The sequence below is a fragment of the Perognathus longimembris genome, chromosome 17 (genome assembly GCF_023159225.1).
Source record: "Perognathus longimembris pacificus isolate PPM17 chromosome 17, ASM2315922v1, whole genome shotgun sequence".
Lineage (NCBI taxonomy): Eukaryota > Metazoa > Chordata > Mammalia > Rodentia > Heteromyidae > Perognathus > Perognathus longimembris.
The window spans coordinates 6,931,464-6,952,136 of NC_063177.1; the positions used below are offsets into that span (position 1 = coordinate 6,931,464).

The window sequence follows — 20,673 nt, forward strand, 5'->3', positions numbered from 1 at the left end:
CTCACTACATTATACAGGCCAGTGAGTGCAAGACTATCTGCCTTGTGAATCTTTATTACTCTGGGATGGGCTTGGCGCCTGGCACGCAGTAAGCAGCTACACAAGTCCACTAGCACTGAGCTACATTCTCAGGCCCATTATGTATTTCCATGTGTTTTTTTTTCCAGGAACCAGGGCTTGAACTCAGTCTTATGCTCTCAATAGACTATCTTTCTTTCTCTCTCTTTCTTCCTTTCTCTTCCTTCCTTCCTTCCTTCCTTTCTTCCTTCCTTCCTTCCATCCTTCTTTCCTTCCTTTCTCTCTCTCTCTCTCTCTCTCTCTTTCTTACCACAAACCTCTGTGGTAAAATTATACATCCCACTTCATAGGCAGAAAAATGCCTAGACAGCTGGGTGCTGGTGGCTCACACCTATAATCCTAGCTACTCAGAAGACTGAGATTGAGGATTGCAGTTCGAAGCCAGCCAGGACAGGAAAGTCCGTGAGACTCTTATTGCCAATTAACCACCAAAAAGCAGGAAGTAGTGCTGTGGCTCAAGTGGTAGAGTGCTAGCCTTGAGCCAAAATGCTTAGAGACAATGCCCAGACCCAGAGTTTAAGCAAAAAAAAAAAAAAAAAAAAATCCAACAAAAAAACAAATCTAGACTCTGAGAGGTAAGGGAGATGACCACAAAGTGGATTAATTGGAGTACTTTTTCTGCTGCAAGTAGGTCCTTAAAGCGGGAGGGCATTTTTTTAAAAATTGGAGATAAGAGTCTCATGGACTTTCCTACATGGCTTTGAGCTGCAATCCTCAAATCTCAGCCTCCTCTGTAGCTAGGATAACAGGCGTGAGCCACCTGGCTAAAACTTTTGTGTACAACTGAGTCACTTGGAGAGAAATCACCCAGGATGCCCAGGCCTCAACCCTAAAACTTCTTTTCACCCAGTTATGTCCTGGGACTGGAATTTGCATTTCAGGTGAGCAGCTCTGCAGTGCAGGCCTAGTGTCTGCCAAAGTGCAGCCAAAGTGTCTGAGCCCTGTCGCAAGTCCTGATGGAATCCTGCTGGAGGAGGCTTCTGGGTAGAACTGGGCCTGAGGCTGACAGCCAACAGATGCTCAGGGCACTGGCCCTGAACTTCTTTTTACACAAAGCTAGCACTCTACCCCTGGAGCCTCAGTGCAGTTTCAGGCCTTTTTGAGTAGTTTATTGGAGACAAGAGTCCCACTGAGTTTTCCTGCCTGGGCTGGCTTTGAACTGTGATCTTCAGATTTCAGCCTCCTTATTAGCTAGGACTACAGGTGTGAGCCATCAGCACCGATGGGTCGCTGAACTTTTTTAACTCAAGGCTAGCATTCTATCACTTGAGCCACAGCTCTACTTCAGCTTTTTTTTTGGGGGGGGGGGCGCCGGGGGTGGGGGTATTTTTAGTGGAGATAAGAGTCTCATGAACTTTCCTGCTTGGGCTGGCTTTGAACCACAATCCTGAGATTTTAGCCTCCTGAATAGTGATCTCTTTTAACTGTTTATAGGACAGAAAAAGGTAGGAAGATTGAGGTTTCTGTGGCCTGTCTTGGGGAGGGATTCAGGAACCAGGAACAGTTAACAACACCTAAAATATATAGAACAACCAAACTCCTTGCTGTGTAGGCAAAGGGTGATGGTGACAGTCCTAGTCTGGGTGCTATTTTAAAAAAATCACAGAATCTGGGCACCAGTGACCCACACCTGTAGTCCTAGCTACTCAAAGGAAACTGAGATCTGAGGGCCATGGCTCAATGCCAGCAGGGCAAGAAAGTCCATGAGATTTTGATCTCCAATTAACTACCAAAAAGAAAGAAACAGAAGTATGGCTTATGTGGTAGAGCACCAGTCTTTGGTGAAAAAGCCAAGGGGCAGTACTAGATCCTGAGTACAAACCCCAATACTGGTACAAAACAAAAACAAAAATACCACAAACTGAGTAGCTTTAAAAAACAGGCTCAAGAGGCCCACACAGCTGATGTCTGTGGAGGACTTGCTTCTGTTTCCAGTAACACCCCCACACAAGGGAAGGAGCAATCTCATTTCCCAGGGTCTCATCGTGAACACACTAATCCCAGAGGAATATAGAAGACAAATTGACTCTCTTCTCACAACCCTTCAGACTAAGATCAAAGAGGGTTCCTGGGAAATAACCCTTCTCTGTGTGTGTTTTTAGACCCCAGGCCCAAAGTCCAGGAGTCTCAAGTTAGTTCTGGCCCCTCACCTCCAAATGCCAAATAAAAACAAGGTAAAGGGCAGAGAAAGGAGATTGATTCCATTGCACCCATGGGAAGATATTACGTCAGTACAGAACTTCAGCTGTATTCAAAGGTTAGAGAGACTAGGAGGTAGGGAGTAAAATTGAGGACTTTCAGTTGATTTATGGGACCCAGTAACAACATCTTTACTTATTTATTTAGTTGGTTGTGGGGCTTGGACTCAGGGCCTGGGCCCTGTCCCTGGCCTCTTTTTGCTCAAGACTAGTACTCTGTCACTTTGAGCAATGCCACCACTTCCGGTTTTCCACTGGTTAATTGGAGATAAGAATCTCAGAGTTTCCTGCCTCGGCTGGCTTTGAACCAGGATCCTTGGATCTCAGTCTCCTATGTAGCTAGGATTACAGGCGTGAACCACCAATGCCCACAAAAGTATCTTTTAAGTTGCCTCTTACCTAAGCTTCTAAGTTGTAAGTATGTACTTTGGTAAAGGCAAACCTGGAGGCTGGCAATGAACTCCGACCTCATTACTGATTCTCTGAGCCTTGAGCTCCACTCAGGGCTATGTCTTAGGAGAGCAAGAGTCATCCTAGAGGCTGAGCAAAAAGTTCTGCCTCGATTGGTAACTGCAAAAATATTTTGTCAAAAAATAAGAAATTTCTATATACATCTAGAATAAAATTACCCATGAAATCATAGAGGAAAAAAAAAAAAAAAAGAAGTTCTGCCTCCTGTTTACTTCTCTCAGCAAGAGGTTGAAGCCTGATAATGACAGGGTATTGTGGTGGCAACAGGGCCACCAGGAAGTCCCTCCTGATTGGCTAAGCTGACTCGGCTTCCCATGATGCCAAGAAGTTAGGGTGAAAGACTAGGGAGCCAGGGGCTGGTAGCTGAAGCCTGTGATCCCAGCTACTCAGGAGACTGAGATTTGAGGATCAACTTCCAAAGGCAACTGGGCAGAAAATGTTATATGACGCTTATCTCCAACAACCAACAAAAGCTCGAAGTAGAGGTGTGGCTCAAGAAGTAGAGCACTAGCTTTAAGTGAAAAAAGCTAAGTGAGTATGTGAAGCCCGGGCTGGGAATATGGCCTCGTGGTAGAGTGCTTGCCTCGTACATATGCCATGGGTTCGATTCCTCAGCACCACATATACAGAAAAAGCCATAAGTGGTGCTGTGGTTCAAGTGGTATAGTGCTGGCCTTGAGCAAAAAGAAGCCAGGGACAGTGCTCAGGCCCTGAGTCCAAGGCCCAGTACTGGCCAAAAAAAGGAAAGAAACTACCACAATCCACATGGTGGGACAATGAAAAGATTTTTTAAATTTTTTCTTTTTATTTGATACATATGTAATGATTATACAAGGAAGGATTCTCTCTTTTTAAGATTGAGAACAAAGATGGTTTGTTCTAGTCAAGTTAACTCAAATTCTTCAATTCAATAAACAAGAAAAGAAAGTTACAAGATAGAAACAAATTTGGCATTATGTGTATGTGTTGTTACTATGCAAAAAAACCAAATAAGCCTACTAAATTAATAAGGATATTGATCTATTGTAAAACTGATGTTAAATAAAGGAGATTTCAGTTGGGCACCAGTGGCTCATGCCTATAATCCTACTCAGGAAACTGAGATCTGAGGATCAAGGTTCACAGCCAGCCTGGGTAGGAAGAGACAGTGGGGGCGGGGGGAGGGGGGCACAAGTGCACACTGGTACTGGGGCTTAAATTTAGGGCTTAGGGCCTGTCCCATTTTTTTTTTTTAATTGCAAGGCTGGTGTTCTACCCCTTGAGCCAGGCCTCTACTTCTGCCTTTTTGCTAGTTAATTGGAAAGAAGAATCTCTTGGATATTTTCTGCCCAGGCTGGCTTCAAATTGGGACCCTCAGGGCTCAGCTTCCTGAATGGCTAGGATTATAGGCCTGAGCCACCAGGGCCCAGCCTTTTTCATTTTGAGGGGACAAATAATGTCCTCCTATGTGGAAGGTGAAAGTACAGGAAGAAAGAACCCTGCATTCTCACCCGGCAGCAGAGCAGTCAAGTAAGAAACGCAGACTGCAAAGCCCTTCTATAACAGCATGTTTCCTTCCCTCCTGACAATCACTCCATAAGAAGACTTAGCTCCAGGGGCTGGGAACATGGCTTAGTGGTAGAGTGCTTGCCTAGCATGCACAAAGCCCTGGGTTCGATTCCTCAGCACCACATAAACAGAAAAAGCCGAAGGGGCACTGTGGCTCAAGTGGTAGAATGCTAGCTTCGAACAAAAAGAAGCCAACGACAGTGCTCAGGCCCTGAGTTCAAGCTCCAGGACTGGCAAAACATAAAGACTCAACTCCTAATAGTACCACAACGGGGATTTGTTTCAACATGACATTCAGAGGAGGCATACAGTGAAACCACAATACTAATATACTTATAATCATGCACCATTTTGTTTTCAGGATATTCCCAGGAACAGTCTTTTTTTCTTTCTTTTTTGTTTTTTTGCCAGTCCTAGGGCTTGGACTGAGCACTGTCCCTGGCTTCTTTTTTGCTCAAGGCTAACACTCTACCATTTGAGCCACAGCACCACTTCTAGCCGATTTCTGTATATGTGGTGCTGGGGAGTTGAACCCAGGGCTTCATGTATGCGAGGCAAGCACTCTTGCCACTAGGCCATTTTCCCAGTCCCCCCAGAAAGAATCTTATATGTGTCCTCTAAAGTCTCAGAGTCAGCTTGCCAATTAAGTCCCCACCCTGTGTCCCTACCTGTTAACAAAAATCTGTTAAGTTTGTTTCCCCCATGTTGTACTGTTTTCCTGGTATGATGTAAAAATTCCTGCCCCAGTTGCAACAGGCTCTTATATTCTTTCCGGGAATGTGACACCTCCCCCACCCCCAATTCCCATAGCCCACATAATTTACCTCCTTCTTAGAACTGACTCTCCCCCACAAATTCCCACAATTCACATAATGTGACCCATGTGACTTCCCATGTGACCTATGTGACTCCCCCGTAAAATTTTGTTTAAATTCTACCCACATCTATCCACTGTGGCTGCCTCCATTCCTGCTTGGAGCAGCCCAGCAAGTCTGTCCCTCAGTAAAGCCTTGAGCCCATACTGATTGCTCACCTCTTATTTCTTACATTGTACCATTTCAGGAATTCCCATGTTGGTAATATTGTAACAATATCCATCATTAATGTATATATTACAAGTAATGAAGTCTGTTCTGTGACTAGAGGATAAAAATGAATGAATAACTATAAACCTTAATATCGATGAAGCTCTAAAACTGTGTGTGTGTGCGCGCACGTGTGCACGCACCATCCCATGTTCACACTAATAACCAGGACTTGAACTCACAGTCAAGCACTCTTGCTTGGATTTTTTTTCTCAAGGCTGGTGCACTACCACTTAAGTCACAGCTCCACTTCTGGCTTCTTGGCATTTAATTGGAGGTAAGAATCTCAGGAATCTCTCTGATCATGCTAGCTTGAAACCACACATTTCTCAGCCTCCTGAGTAGCTAGGATTACAAGTCCTAGGGCTTGAACTCATAGCCTGGGTACTGTGCTCAAGGCTAGCACTCTACCACTCTAGCCACAGTGCCACTTCTGGCTTTTTCTGTTTATGTGGTACTAAAGAATCAAACCCAGGGCTTCATGCATGCTAAGCAAGCACTCTACCACTAAGCCACATTCCCAGCCCCACAGGGTTAAAAAAAAATGCTACACAAATGCTATTACTTAACTACATCCTCAGCCCACTTGAAATATTCTCACGGATGCACTGTCTATAAGAAAAACAAAAATAGGGCTGGGGATATGGCCTAGTGGCAAGAGTGCTTGCCTCGTATACATGAGGCCCTGGATTCAATTCCCCAGCACCACATATACAGAAAATGGCCAGAAATGGCGCTGTGGCTCAAGTGGCAGAGTGCTAGACTTGAGCAAAAAGAAGCCAGGGATAGTGCTCAGGCCCTGAGTCCAAGCCCCAGGACTGGTCAAAAAAAAAAAAAAATATTCACTAACATAAAATTTAACATCACAGTGCCCTCTGAGTAAGAAACCCACGGTGATGCGACCATATAATGGAAACTAAGAATTAGTTTCTTAAGCTAAGTTTCTTAAGAGGTGGAGAAAAGGAGAAAGATTATAGGCTTTCATTTATATATCTAAAGCACATTAAAAAAATCCAAACCAGGGAGTTCTCTGAAATATTTCAAGATAAAAAATAATATAAAATAGCTAAAGTGAGTCATAAGGGCATTGGAAGCAACATGGAAAGTCTGATATCCACATTAAGAAAGTGCTAATGGTGCTGCCTAATGCCTTAATCCTAGTTTTTCACTCAGGAGGCTGAGGATCTAAGGATCGTGGTTTGAAGCTACCCTGGAGCAGAAAAATCTGGGAGACTCTCATCTCCAATAAACTTAGAAAAAGCCAGAGGTGGTGCTATGGCTAAAGTAGTAGAGTGCTGCTAGCCTTGAGCAAAAGAAGCTCAGAGACACAGTGACTAGACCCTACGATCAAGCCATAGAACTAGCACACACGTGCACACACACGTGTGCGCGCGCGTATGCATGCGCATGTACACACGCACACTCTGCACTGTGCAGTTAAAAAAAAACAGCAGCAAAAATCTGGAACTGGAGCATACCTCAAGCATAGATTGCTAGCCATGAGTGAAAAAGGCCAAGTAAGAAGAGCACGAGACCCTGAGTTCAAGCCCCATTCTCAGCACAGTTGCTAATGGAAGTCAGGTACAGCTATGCTCACATCTGTAATCCTAATATTTGAGAAGATAAAATGGAAAGGATCAAGGTTTGTAGGCAGCCTGGACAAAAAGTTTAGACTGCATCTCAATGGAAAAAGTTGTGTGTGGTGATCCAAGGCTGACACCCCAACTACTATAGGAAGCATAGGACTGGGTGAGGCATGGGTCTCAGCACAAAAATGAGAATCAAGCAAAAAATGGAAATGTAGGGCTGGGAATGTGGCTTAGTGGTAGAGTGCTTGCCTAGCATGCATGAAGCCGAGTTCGATTCCTCAACACCACCTAAACAGAAAAAGCCGGAAGGGGCACTGTGGCTCAAATGGAGTGCTAGCCTTGAACAAAAAGAAGCCAGGGTCAGTGCTCAGGGACTGAGTCAACACTCAACACTGGTTTAAAAAAAAAAAAAAAAGGGGGCATGAGGGACAAGGCAACAAACAGTACAAGAAATGTATCCAATGCCAAACGTATGATACTGTAACCTCTCTGTAGGTCAGTTTGATAATAAAAATTTGAGAAAAGAAAAAAAAAAAAGTGACTCAGTAGTAGAATGTCTTCCTAGCAGTTGAGTTCAAACCCTAATACTGGAAGGGGAAAAAAAGCTGCTAATTGGAGGTAGGTAGAGTGGCACACAAACCTGTACTCTCAGCAATAAAAGAGCTAAGGCAAATAGATTTTGACTTCTAGACCTGCTTCAGCTACCTATAGACACCCTGGCTAAAAATAAGTATTAAGGAACTAATCAAAGAAGAAAAAGAAATGGCAGCTGGGTGGCAGTGGCTCACGCCTGTAATCCTATCCAGGAGACTGAGATCTGAGGATAGTGGTTCACAGCCAACCTAGGCAATAAAGTCCATGAGACTCCAATTACCACTATAGAACTAGAAGTAGAGCTAAGGCTTCAAGTGGTAGAGCACCAGGCTAGAGCACAGGACCTCAGGCATAGTGCCAGGCTGAGTTCAAGCCTCATGACCAACAACAAAAAAAGGCCAACTAAAAGCAGCCTATTATTCCCAAATCCTTTAACTTCTGCATCAAAATATGTCCATACTTTTTTTTATCTGAGGTGACGATGAGGTTGTTATTTTGTAGAAGAAACTCATTTAGTATACAAAAAAAAAGTGCCTCCTAGTGGTGGGATTGAGGGGGATCATTTTGCTGATCATGGCACTAACCCCTTGTATGCCTTCCCAGGAATGGCACAGGAACCCGGGAATGTGTCTTAGAACCCCAATTAAGCATGTAACACAGACTTTTGGTCAAAATTTGTAAACTTTATTTAAACTTCAAAAAATAACAGAGAAAAGGCAGCTTAAGCTTTGTTCTTCCCAAAGATCTGACGTATGATCCAGAGCAGAACTACCCCTATGAAGTTAAAACATCCTCTAAGTCCAACCAAGCAACAGGCTAGAAAGGACCTTCCATGTGGGGCCAGCTCAGGGAGGAACCAGGAAGAACCCCACAGCTGGTCAGAGAGACAGCACAAGTAGAGAACAAGACAAAAAGCTCCATCCAAAACGGGATCCAGAACCTCAACAGAGAACTACCACAAGGGTTATGTACACGGGAGCTGAGCTCGTATGGCAGTGCCCTCCCTCACCTTCAGTTCTCCTCATCACTGTCATCTGGGCTGATGGCTGGGCTGGTGAGGCTGTAGGTGGGGCTGGTGGGCGAGTAGCCAGGAGAAGTGGGAGAGTAGGTAGATCCTTTGGGGGAAGTGGGTGAATAGGTGGGACTGGTGGGCGAGTACTTGGGGGACGTTGGGGAGTAGGTAGGGCTAGTAGGTGAGTACTTGGGGGAGGTTGGGGTGTAGACTGGAGAGGTTGGTGAGTAAGTGGGAGATGTTGGCGAGTACTTGGGGGTGGTGGGTGAGTAGGTAGGGCTTGTAGGCGAGTACTTGGGAGAAGTAGGTGAATATTTGGGGCTGGTAGGTGAGTACTTGGGGGAGGTTGGGGTGTACTCCGGTGAGCTGGGGCTGTAGGAAGGGCTGGTAGGGGTGTACTTGGGTGAAGTAGGGCTGTAGCTGGGAGAGCTGGGGCTGTAGCTGGGAGAGCTCGGGGTGTATGTTGGAGACTGTGGGGTGTACCGTGGGCTTGAAGGGGAATAGCTTGGTGAGGTTGGGGAGTAGCTGGGCGAAGTTGGGGAGTAGCTTGGAGAGGTTGGGCTGTAGTTGGGGCTTGTTGGTGTATAGTTAGGGCTAGTAGGTGAGTAACTGGGGGACGTTGGGCTGTAGCTGGGTGATGTTGGGGTGTAATTGGGACTGGTTGGAGAGTAGTTAGGGCTGGTAGGTGAGTAGCTCGGCGAAGTCGGTGAGTAGCTCGGCGAAGTCGGTGAGTAGCTCGGCGATGTCGGTGAGTAGCTGGGCGATGTGGGAGAATAGCTGGGTGATGTTGGCGAGTAACTGGGAGATGTTGGGGAGTAGCTGGGTGAAGTCGGGGAGTAGCTGGGTGAAGTTGGCGAGTAGCTTGGCGATGTCGGCGAGTAGCTTGGCGATGTGGGTGAGTAGCTTGGTGATGTGGGTGAGTAGCTGGGTGATGTGGGTGAGTAGCTGGGTGATGTGGGCGAGTAGCTGGGTGATGTGGGCGAGTAGCTGGGTGAGGTAGGGCTATAGTTGGGACTGGTTGGAGAATAGGATGGGGAAGTCGGAGAGTAGGAGGGCGAAGTGGGGGAGTAGGAAGGACTCTGGGGTGTATAGCCTCCAGGGGAGCGAGGCTCATATGCAGGTGAAGTAGGTGAGTAGCTGGGAGACATAGCACCACCTGTAGGGAAGAAACAGATGAGGAAGGTAAGTGATGGGAAGACTGGCCAGGCAGGAAAGGCTGAGGAGGACATGCGAGTGCTCGCTCACCTGGTGAGGGGATGTACGGGCTGGAGGGGCCTGGGGAGCCCGGGGAGCCTGGTGTAGGAGACCAGGCGGGAGAGTAACCTGGGCTGAAGCCACTGGCATCTGAAGCAGCACTGGGAGAGAATCCAGCTGCGCCTGGAGTCATCCCACTCCCTGGAAGGGAAGAGAGACAGGCTAAGCCCAGAGCTGAGTCCCATGCCCCCTTTCTTCAGCCTCCACTCCCGACTGTCCACCATTCCAGCCCAGCTGCTTCTGAGCTGCCCTGAGGGCTCCTCCGGGACCAGGACACTCACCAACACTAGGAGACCAGGCACCATAGGCTGGAGTTGCACCTTGGTTCCAGGGTGTCATGGCAGGAGAGATTCCTCCCATGGGACTGGGTGCTGAGCCGAAGAACATGCCGGTGGCTGCAAAGAAGCCCAGAGTGACTTGTGAGGAGCAGCACCATGGACCATGGATCCCCTTGGGCCACGGCCTGCCTCAGGCCCCCCCCAGATCCGGTGGGTTCTGTGCAGTGGAAGCAGTCATACTCACGTCCAGCAGCCCCCAGGCCGGGGATGTTGGTGGGGATCTCCATCCCATACTTGCACTTCTCTGCATCCAGCAGGAGGTCGAAGCAGCCGGTGCCAGCGGGGGCCAGCTGGCCCAGCATGATGTTCTCAGAGACTCCCTTCATGGGGTCGCTTTCTCCGTGGGCAGCTGCTTCCATAAGCACATCTACCTAAATGGCCAGAAGAGGACAGGCCCTGTCAACCCCTCCCCACACACAGCCCCCAGATTGCCCCACAGCGTAGGGGCCACCCAACCTTTAGCAGTGGAGAAGCAGTGCCAACCAGGCTCCCTCCCCTTCCCAGGAAGCTCCTGCCCTCCTCCGCTCCCGCTCTGCAATTACCGTTTCTTCGAAGGAGCATTTCATGAGCGGTCCAGTGTCCTGGCGGTTGACTCCATGTCGAGTGATGGCCATCAAGTGGCCACGACAGGTCATGGTATCACACAGGAGAGCCAAGTGCCGGTAATTGACATAAGAACCATCAAAGGAGATGACATGGTACAGCTCCCGCTCCAGGGCTTTCCGCACGGCCTCAATGCCTAGTACCTACAATGAAGGTGGAGGGGTTAGGGCTCTCCTCCCCAAATCCACAGGCAGCTGAGTCAGGGGTCAGTGTATCCCACTCCAAGAAGATTCAAGATTCATGTGTGGGCATGGAAGTCATGAAGAGAGTCCTTGGAAAGGCCACATGCAGCCCAAGCTGCAGACTCACCGTGAAGATCTCCACAATGTCGTTGGATGTGGTGCGCACAGGGTCCACGTCCTTCTCACTCAGCACCCGCATCAAGCTCACACCGTCCGTCTCTAGGATCCACTCCTGCAGGGCCTTGAACTCTCCATCCTCTGTGATGATGATCTTCTTCTTGTTGTCCGTCTGGGGCAAGTGCATGTACACCTGGAGGGCAGAGCTAGTTCCAGTCAGGCAGGGCAGGACAGGGGAGGAGGGGGAGGAGGGGGAAGAGAGGGAGGAGAGGGTCTAGATGAAGAAAGGCCGACCTTGCTAATCTGCTCAATGCCCTGCAAGGTCATATCCGTCAGCATGTTAGACTCAATGCAGCGCAAAAAAACATCATCATCCATCTTGTCCACCACCTCTTCTTCCTGCAGTAAAACAGTGAGGTGAGCAGTCCTAGAACCCTCTAGGCTCCTTACTGCTCCATCCCAAATGACAGCCTGACAAGGACCTCAACAGTCAGCCAACATAAAGTTACAGTAATAAAAGAAACCCTAGGAAGAGGCACCTACACTCTGTTACTCTAACAGTTTGTACTTTTTTTTCCCTGTGCTAGTACTGGGGCTTGAACTCAGGACCTGGGCACTGTGCCTTAGCATTTGGTTATGGATGGTGCTCTACTACTTGAGCCACACCTCTGCTTCTGGCTTGCTTGCTGGTTAACTGGAGATAACAGTCTCTTAGATTTCTGACTAGGCTGGTTCTAAATTTCAATCCTCAGACCTATTTCCTGGAGTGATGTTTTCTGTTTTTCTTTTGCCAGTCCTAGGGCTTGAACTCAGGATCTGAGTACTGTCCCTGAACTTGTTTGCTGAAGGCTAACGATCTACAACTTGAGCCATACTCCACTTCCAGCTTTTTCTGGTAATTTATTTATGGTAAGAGTCTCACAGACTTTCTTGTCGGGCTGGCTTTACCACAATTCTCAGATCTCAGCAAGAATTATAGGTGTGAGCCATCACATGCCCCTAGCTTTTTTTTTTTTTTCTTAACAGCTATTTACCACCTGGTCCCTACAAATAGGTGTAGCCAGATGGAGAGCATTCCCTATTCTGCTTTTGGCGCTCAGCTGAGTGCTTGCCAGCCTCATATGAAAGGGAAATATTGGGGCTGGGGATATAGCCTAGTGGCAAGAGTGCCTGCCTCGGATACACGAGGCCCTAGGTTCGATTCCCCAGCACCACATATACAGAAAATGGCCAGAAGCGGCGCTGTGGCTCAAGTGGCAGAGTGCTAGCCTTGAGCGGGAAGAAGCCAGGGACAGTGCTCAGGCCCTGAGTCCAAGCCCCAGGACTGGCCAAAAAAAAAAAAAAAAAAGAAAGGGAAATATTGGAATATACTATATCGATTTAAGTATACATTATAATGAAATTCCTCTTGTACAATTCAGGCTAATACAAAAAAAAAAGGTGGGTGGGAAGAGACCTCTTTTAATGCATATAGAGTGTGTGTGTTATGTCCAGATAGTAATATTTTCTTGGCAGTACTGGGGTTTGAACTCAGGGCCTTGCACTGGCTAAACAAGTACCACCTGAGTCATACAGGCCAGGTCTAATATTTTCCTCACTAATCTCTGACATTATTTTAGTAGTAAGTTCTTCAGTTATAAAGTAGCAGGCAACCAGTCATGTTGACACATGCCTATAATCCTAGCACTCAGAGGGCTAGATCAAAAAGTCTGAGGAGAAAAATTAAGTCTGAGGTTCAGCTAGGTTCACAGTGAATGCAAGGCCAGCATCTTAAAAAGAAAAAGCAGGGGGCTGGGAATATGGCCTAGTGGTAGAGTGCCTGCCTCCTACACATGAAGCTCTCTAGGTTCGATTCCCCAGCACCACATATATGGAAAACGGCCAGAGGGGGCGCTGTGGCTCAGGTGGCAGAGTGCTGGCCTTGAGCGGGAAGAAGCCAGGGAAGGTGCTCAGGCCCTGAATCCAAGGCCCAGGAATGGCAAAAAAAAACCCAAAAAACATTTTCACAGATCTTATTATGCTCAGAATCACACTACTTTCCCAAGGACACAGTAATTTCTCTTGTCCAGCGGGCTCCCCAACCCAGCTTTGCCCTGCTACCTTAGATGTGTACAGCGCAGGAAAGCCAACTACAAGACCCTGGAGGAGTGAGGCCAGCAGATAGGGCTATGACAAAGTACCCTTTCCCCACGCCATCGGTTTTGTCTCATGGGATAGTGTGCTTTGAATTTCAGAGATTTTTGTGCTACAAGTTTTAATCATTATTAACCACTACTTCCTATTCCTAAATTAGGTGAGTACGACTAGACTTCATTTCTTTGGTGATTCCTCAGGATTTAACAGCTAAAATGCCCGTTTTCCCTTGAGTCTTGTTTACCTCTTGCATCTTGTTCTCATCACTGTTCATAATGCGGATACGAAGGACCAGCTTCTCTGCATTATCATCATTAAAGATGCAATTCAAGTCATCACCAAAACCTAGTAGGGAGAACAATGCACCATGAGAAAGTTCACATTGAGCAGGACTTGCTTCCTTATCATTGCCCATTTGCAGTTCTCCTTGCATAGGGTATTCTTTTGGCCTATCCTCCCCCAAAAACCTTTCCATAGATTCCCTCTAGGAAGAGAGAAATGGCACACTTGAAAAAGAGAGTGAGTGCAGAAGAGATCGATCTGTAAGGTGTGAAGACCTTGGAGAAGAAATCCACTAGGGAGCAGAGCTGGTACACAAATGGCAGGAGGACTCAAGTGCAATGAACACAACAGATGTGGTAGCCTAGGCAGGACTCCTAAACTAGACGTACCAGCATTAATTTTTTCTGCAATCTGTTCCATGGTCAGCTTCCTGTCAGTCATGTGCTTCCGGTCCAGTTCTACACGCAACAGCCAGGGAGATATTCGGGCCACATCAAAGTCAGGCATCTCATAGTAGACATTCACCCACTCCTGATCCTCGGCCACCACAGTGCTCTGGGGGTTGGGGTCATAGTAGATGGCTGTGTTGGCAGTCACCTTCCTCAATGTTGTATGCTCCAGGCGACACAGAATGTCCTGGGGAGAGAAAGGGACTCATGGCACAGGCACTGGGATAGATCCAAAGGTCTCTTGAAATCTGAGTACTGAAGGAGTCTCCAATGCTTGATTCTAGGGGGAGTTTATCTCCTTTCCTTCCTATCAAGGGGCCCCTGGCTCCAGTCCCTACCTTGGCCCTCTCTGCATCACGAGCAGACTGGCCCAGCAGGAAGACAGTGAGTGAAGGAGTCTTTGGCTTCTTGGAAATGTTGATGAGCTCCTTGAGTCGAGGCACACCCAGAGTCACATTCTTGGCAGACACACCAGCATAGTGGAAGGTGTTTAAGGTCATCTGAGTGGCAGGCTCTCCAAGAGATTGTGCAGCCAAAGCTCCAACCATTTCTCCAGGATGGGCCTAAGGAAAAGCTAGCATCAGACAAAAGCCAACCCTGCCTGCCTTGGCAATGAGTAGGACCTAGGGCAGACGAGTTGAGCAAAGGCAGAGCGACTTAAAAATTACACGTGTGTGTGTGTACATATACATATGTATACACATATATGCATATATATGTATATATATGAATGTGAGTTTTTTCTTGTTGGTTGTGGGGCTTGAACTCAGGGCCTACATGCTGTCCCCGAGCAGTTTTTGCTCAAGGATAGCACTCTACCACTTTGCGCCACCGTTCCAGTTTTTTGGTGGTTAATTGGAGAAAAGAGTTTCTTGTATTTATTTGCCCAGACTGGCTTTGGACTTTTGATTCTTTTATCTGAGCCTCCTGAATAAATTATAGGCGTGTACACTGGAAGTCATTAACTTTTTTCAATGGTGTGTTGTTGTACTTCCTAATCCATTTCTAAAGAACTTATGGCTAAATTTGTATCAATTCAGAAGCATGCTTATAATTATGATGATTTCCCCTCTTTTGGTTATTCTGAAAAATCCTTGAAAATAGTGAAAACATATTCTAATATCTGCAACCATCTTTTCAACTTACTCCCTCCAATTCCTATCTAAATTGGAATTCTGCACATAGGAACTGAAGAGTGGCTGGGGTGTGTTTCCCTAAGTTCTACCAATAGTATTCAACACACCCCCCGCCCCCCGCGCCCAGGGCCACCCCTCCACCATAGCCATAGGCATTTTAGGAAAATAAATGATACTATTTCATACCCTAGTCAGTCATGCCACTTTATTTTCTGTGTGACTATCATACAATATAATCACTCTGAGCCTGTTTCATCACTGCCACGTGGGACTGAAATTCTCCTACTAGGATCATTTCAAGGTTGCTATGTACAAAAGCGTAAGGCACCAAGGCTGCTGGTATACAGCAGACTTTCAAAAACTGAGAGCTATTATTCCTAAAGTGGAAGTTGGACAAACCAACAATACAATGAGAAAAACAAGGCCAAGAGAGAAGTTCAACACTCACAATGGCTTGGTTGAACTTGGACTCTATCTCCCCAAGCAGCCAGTCAAAAGCCTCTCCGCTAAGCCGGAACTCCTCGGCCATGCGCCGGGAACACAGTGTGGATCGTAGGTGGATGTTGAAGAGCAATGTGGCATTCTCCTGAGCCTGCCGACTTAGTGGGTCATCCCCATTCACAATCACTAGCTTCTTGCTCAATTCCTTAACTCCTGGGACCCAATGAGGAGTAAAGAGATGGTTAGAACAAAATCAGACTCCGACCCCCCCAGACTCCCTAAGCAGTTACTCACCCTCCACCACTTTGATGGGGTGAAGGTCAGAGGGAAGACGAGGGTTGATGTGGAAGATTTTCTGAGCATTCCAGATCATGCGTAAGAGGTTACAGGGAAGGACAACCTGAGGAGGGATCGGAAGGAGGAGTCAGGGGGCAGCCATCCAGCACAGCATGTCTCCAGCCTAACACTTCCTATCCACATGTACCTTGCTGTCACCAGTTGGGAAGATAACCCTGAGCACTTCTCGATCCTCCCGCATCCGCTCAAATTCTCGCTCCAGCTCATTCTGTATATGTGCATTGCTCAGCACATCCTTTACCAAATCCTCCTGCAGAGTGCGCCGCAGGGCCCTTTCATTGGTATAATCAAAGCGGAACCTGCATGTAGGAAAGGGACAGGGTTAGGGGGACAGGTTCTCATCCCTATAGCAGTGTGAGGTACCACAAGTGCACAACTCACCAGGAACAGTGCTCTGGACGCAAGAAATTTGGCCAAAGACTGCCAATAAGACCTGAACATGTACCTGTTCCCTATGTTGTGTTGTACCATCACTAGGGACAAAGCCGGAACAGATCTCAAATCTGCCTCAATTCCCCCCTCATGGAGCAACTGTTTTAGATGGGCGGGAAAATGTGCTAAGTAAATGCTCTGCAAGACATACTTCGGGAATCTCATAACTCAGGCCCTAAGGCCCAGAGGAATGAACCACCCACTTGCTCGCCTCCTTACTTCTTCTCAAAAGCCTTGTTAGAAGGCTTAAGCGTGGCCAGGTTCTGGAACTCAACACTCTCGCCTGCCAAACCATCCTCGCCATAGCGCAGCTGCACCACTTGGTTGATGGAGTTCCTCACAGTTGCATCGTATTTTACCATCACAGACTCCATGGACTTGATGAGTCGCCGCTGGATATAGCCTGTGAAGGAGAGGAAGTCAATGGTGGAACCGAGGTAAAGAGAATAAAGCCCCCGAAGATCCAACCTTAGCCAACCTTCAGTGGTCTTAACCCACCTAGTTCCCATAAAAACCGGCTAGTAGCCCCCTGTACTACTAGTTAGTAGCCACTTACACATTAGACAAGTGTTCTATCACTAAGCTATACTCAACGTCTCTCCTAGGCTTTTTAGGGGGCTGGTATGGGTACCGTCCTTGAGCTTTTTCACTAAAAATTAGCACTCCGCCACTTAAGACACAGCTCCACTGTTTTTGTTGGGGTTTTGGTGGGGGGGGGGGGGTTGGTGTTTTTTTTGGAGATAAAACTTGCAGACTTGGGACTGGGAATATGGCCTAGTGGTAGAGTGCTTGCCTCCCATACATGAAGCCCTGGGTTCGATTCCTTGGCACCACATATATGGAAAAAGCCAGAAGTGGTGTTGTGGCTCAAGTGGTAAAGTACTTGCCTTGAGCAAAAAGAAGCCAGGGACAGTGCTCAAGCCCTGAGTCCAAGCCCCAGGACTAAAAAAAAAAAAAAAAGTTGCAGACTTTCCTGCCCAGGCTGGCTTCGATCTGAGATCCTCAGATCTCAGCCTCCTGAGAAGCCAGGATTAGAGGCATGAGCCACCAGGGCCTAACTTACATCCAAGGCTTTCTGACCAAAACATACCATATGATGAACTGAGTCAACAAACCATGTTAAGGAAGCCAGGGTCTATCCAATACCATGGGATGTTCTAAAGTAATCTAAACAAGAGTTTTTGTCTTTTCTTCTAGTGCTAGGGATTAAACCCAGAGTAACCCAAGATAGACAAATACATTAGCACTGAGCTATATCCTCCTAGCTCAGCTAATTCTTGAGCTTTAGTATCTTAACTTTCCAGAGGCAACATACCACCTCTAGAAACAGAAGCCCTGAGAATCTCTACTCCCCAGAGGTTCCTTGGCCAGGCACTGGAGTGCCCTGAAGGAGGCCTCACCAGTCTCTGCAGTCTTGACAGCTGTGTCGATGAGACCCTCACGGCCTCCCATGGCATGGAAGAAGAACTCAGTGGGCGTGAGGCCAGCCAAGTATGAGTTCTCCACAAAGCCACGGCTCTCAGGCCCATAATCATCCTTGATGAAGTGAGGCAGAGTTCGGTGCTTGAATCCAAAGGGGATCCGTTTGCCCTCCACATTCTGCTGCCCCACGACAGCAATGACCTAGAAAATAGAAAAGGTGGGCTGCAACTAACCCTTATTTAAAGCCTTGAGAATAAGAATTCCATTGTAAGAGAGATCTAAAATGCAACTATGCATGATAACACATAACAGTTTTTGTTTTGTTTTGTTTTTTGGCCAGTCCTGGGGCTTGGACTCAGGGCCTGAGCACTGTCCCTGGCTTCTTTTTTTTTTGCTCAAGGCTAGCACTCTGCCACTTGAGCCACAGTGCCACTTCTGGACGTTTTCTGTATATGTGGTGCTGGGGAATCGAACCCAGGGCCTCATGTATACGAGGCAAGCACTCTTGCCACCAGGCCATATCCCCAGCTCCACACATACAGTTTTTTTGATGCATTTATACATAAACTGAAAGTTATTCTTTTGAGGAAGAATTCAAAGGTCTAACTCTTCTAAACAACTAAAGTACTGTTTATGAAAAGAAATACCAGAAAACAGCCTTTTTGGGGGATGGGGAGAGGACACAGAATGGAGGGAAGAAGGGTGAACAAATGTAGTCATTATATTTAATGTACATGATTAAAAACAAACTATGGGGGCTGGGAGTATTGCCTAGTGATAAAGTGCTCGCCTCGTATACATGAAGCCCTGGGGTCAATTCCTCAGCACCACATATATAAAAAAAGCTGGAAGTGGCGCTGTGGCTCAAGTGGTAGAGTGCTAGCCTTGAGCAAAAAGAAGTCAGGGACAGTGCTCAAGGCCCTGATTTCAAGCCCCAGGACTGGCAAAAAAACAAAACAAAACAAAAAAATAAACTATGTAACTTGAGGGTACGGATGACAGAAAATGTGGGAGAACAAAGGAAGGGGTGACACTGACCAAGAAGCATTGTACTCATAACCTGACTTGTGGATTGTAACCTCCTAATACAAGTACTTAATTTAAAAATTCTGGGTCCAATCCTTAGCACTGCAAGAAAATACCAATAGTTTCCAATATTCTATATTCCCCTATACACTGACCTCCTTCTACACTCCTCCTTCAGATTTCGATGTGGCCTGTCTGGAAAGGCATGGTTCCTCACCTGGGAGATGTTGATCTTGGATCCTTTAGCACCAGACACCACCATAGACTTAAAGTTGTTATATTCAGACAGAGATTTCTGGGCCGAGGAGCCAGTTTTGTCTCGGGCATCGTTGAGAATGCGATTCACCTGATTCTCAAATGTCTGACGCAGGGTATTCCCTGGAGTGGGCTCCAGCTCATTGTTATGAGCCTTTTCAATGACCTGGAAGCCAAAATTTCAGTGAGACATCAATCCCTGCTCTATTCCCCTACTTCAAACATCCACTTTGCTTTTATTTTCTGTGTGTCAGTCCTGGGGCTTGAACTCAGGGCCTGGGCGCTGTCCCTGAGCAATTTTGCTTAAGGCTAGTGCTCTGCCACTTGGAGTCACGACACCACTTCCGGTTTTCTGGTGATTAATTAGAGATAAAAGTCTCATAAACTTTCCTGCCTGGGCTGGCTTTGAACACCAATCCTCAGATCTCATCCTCCTGAGTAGCTAGGATTACAGGTATGAGCCACCAGCACCCAGCTCATTCTGCTCTTATTGATGTTAAAGTCCAAAGTTCTTCAGAGCCTTTTCTTCTCTTCCCAGCCTTCCCTCTTACCTCTATTACATCCTGTTTAGCCTTCTTAATAGTGTTCTGAATGTCTTGGTAAGTCTTAGAATCAGCAATAGAGTCCCCAATGCCAATGGTATGACCTAGAGGGAAAGAGAAACATCAGCACCGTATCTGGACTCCTAAGTGATGAGATGAAGGGGCAACAAATCCAAGGAAGAAAAGAGTAAGGAGTAGAAAAACAAGAGGAAGAAGTGGATTCCTGAGAGAGTGCTAAGGGAGGGTTTAGGAGAGCCCACCATACTTGCCTTCAATGAGGAGCCAGTTGTTAATGACAGTTTGAATGTTGGAGTAGAAGAGGCGAGTGGTGTCATGACCCATCTCAAGGTAGGAAATGTGGACCAGGGAGCCAGCTGAGGTACCAAGAGACTTCTTACATAGAATGCCCATGATCAGCTCCCCATTCTCCACCACTACCTGTGGACAAGCACCAAAGCTTTGTTCTGGTTTCTCAAGTTCAAATCCAAATCCTGGCCCCACATGTGCAGAAACCAGTCCCCACCTTCGTGTCCCCAGGAGAGATGTGTTTATAAGGGCCACTGTCTTCGTCATCAGGATGGGTGCTGTGGGTACGGATACAATTGATGTGGCCAGGTATGATGAGGGAGAAGATCTGTTTGCCGGTCCATAGGGGCCGGGGCTTAAGGATGGCTGGCTGTGGAACCTTCCCATCCCATGTAGACAGAAACATTAGAAGGTTCATCACTTCACCCTATGAGACAAATATCAAGAAAGATGCAAAGTCAGACTGCAGGTCTCACAAGTGAAGAGAATGTTGGGAAGACTCCCTGCCCAAGGAAGAAAACCCATTTGGGAGCTAAAAAGGATGCCAGAAAGTGTCTTCTAAACTTTCAGTTAAAAAAAAAGTCAGAATGGCTGGGAATATGGCCTAGGGGCAAGAGAACTTGCCTTATATACTTGAAGCCCTGGGTTCGATTCCCCAGCACCACACATGTAGAAAACGGCCAGAAGTGGTGCTGTGGCTCAAGTGGCAGAGTGCTAGCCTTCAGCAAAAGGAAGGCAGGGACAGTGCTCAGGCCCTGAGTTCATGGCCCAGGACTGGCCAAAAAAAAAAAAAAAAAGGCAGAATATAACTGCTTATACAATT

At 47.0% G+C, this 20,673-nt stretch overlaps 1 protein-coding gene across 2 annotated transcripts in view; it reads right to left on the reverse strand.

Moving 5' to 3' along the window:
• Polr2a (RNA polymerase II subunit A) overlaps positions 1 to 20,673 on the reverse strand; it is a 47,610-nt gene that overhangs the window by 15,576 nt on the left and 11,361 nt on the right. The window contains exons 11-29 of one of the 2 annotated variants that reach the window (XM_048365422.1): positions 20,068 to 20,277; positions 19,814 to 19,982; positions 19,554 to 19,648; positions 18,965 to 19,168; positions 17,700 to 17,922; positions 16,519 to 16,702; positions 15,995 to 16,166; positions 15,805 to 15,910; positions 15,518 to 15,723; positions 14,272 to 14,496; positions 13,874 to 14,120; positions 13,447 to 13,547; positions 11,364 to 11,468; positions 11,080 to 11,262; positions 10,710 to 10,913; positions 10,352 to 10,538; positions 10,111 to 10,224; positions 9,821 to 9,970; positions 8,555 to 9,731 (exon numbers count right to left, since the gene is read on the reverse strand). In XM_048365422.1, coding sequence (XP_048221379.1) covers positions 8,575 to 9,731; positions 9,821 to 9,970; positions 10,111 to 10,224; positions 10,352 to 10,538; positions 10,710 to 10,913; positions 11,080 to 11,262; positions 11,364 to 11,468; positions 13,447 to 13,547; positions 13,874 to 14,120; positions 14,272 to 14,496; positions 15,518 to 15,723; positions 15,805 to 15,910; positions 15,995 to 16,166; positions 16,519 to 16,702; positions 17,700 to 17,922; positions 18,965 to 19,168; positions 19,554 to 19,648; positions 19,814 to 19,982; positions 20,068 to 20,277 — 4,242 coding nt within the window. In that variant the 3' untranslated portion in view covers positions 8,555 to 8,574. Of the gene's footprint in view, positions 1 to 8,225; positions 9,732 to 9,820; positions 9,971 to 10,110; positions 10,225 to 10,351; positions 10,539 to 10,709; positions 10,914 to 11,079; positions 11,263 to 11,363; positions 11,469 to 13,446; positions 13,548 to 13,873; positions 14,121 to 14,271; positions 14,497 to 15,517; positions 15,724 to 15,804; positions 15,911 to 15,994; positions 16,167 to 16,518; positions 16,703 to 17,699; positions 17,923 to 18,964; positions 19,169 to 19,553; positions 19,649 to 19,813; positions 19,983 to 20,067; positions 20,278 to 20,673 lie in introns of those variants that run through there. The other variant, XM_048365423.1, reaches the window with a different exon arrangement.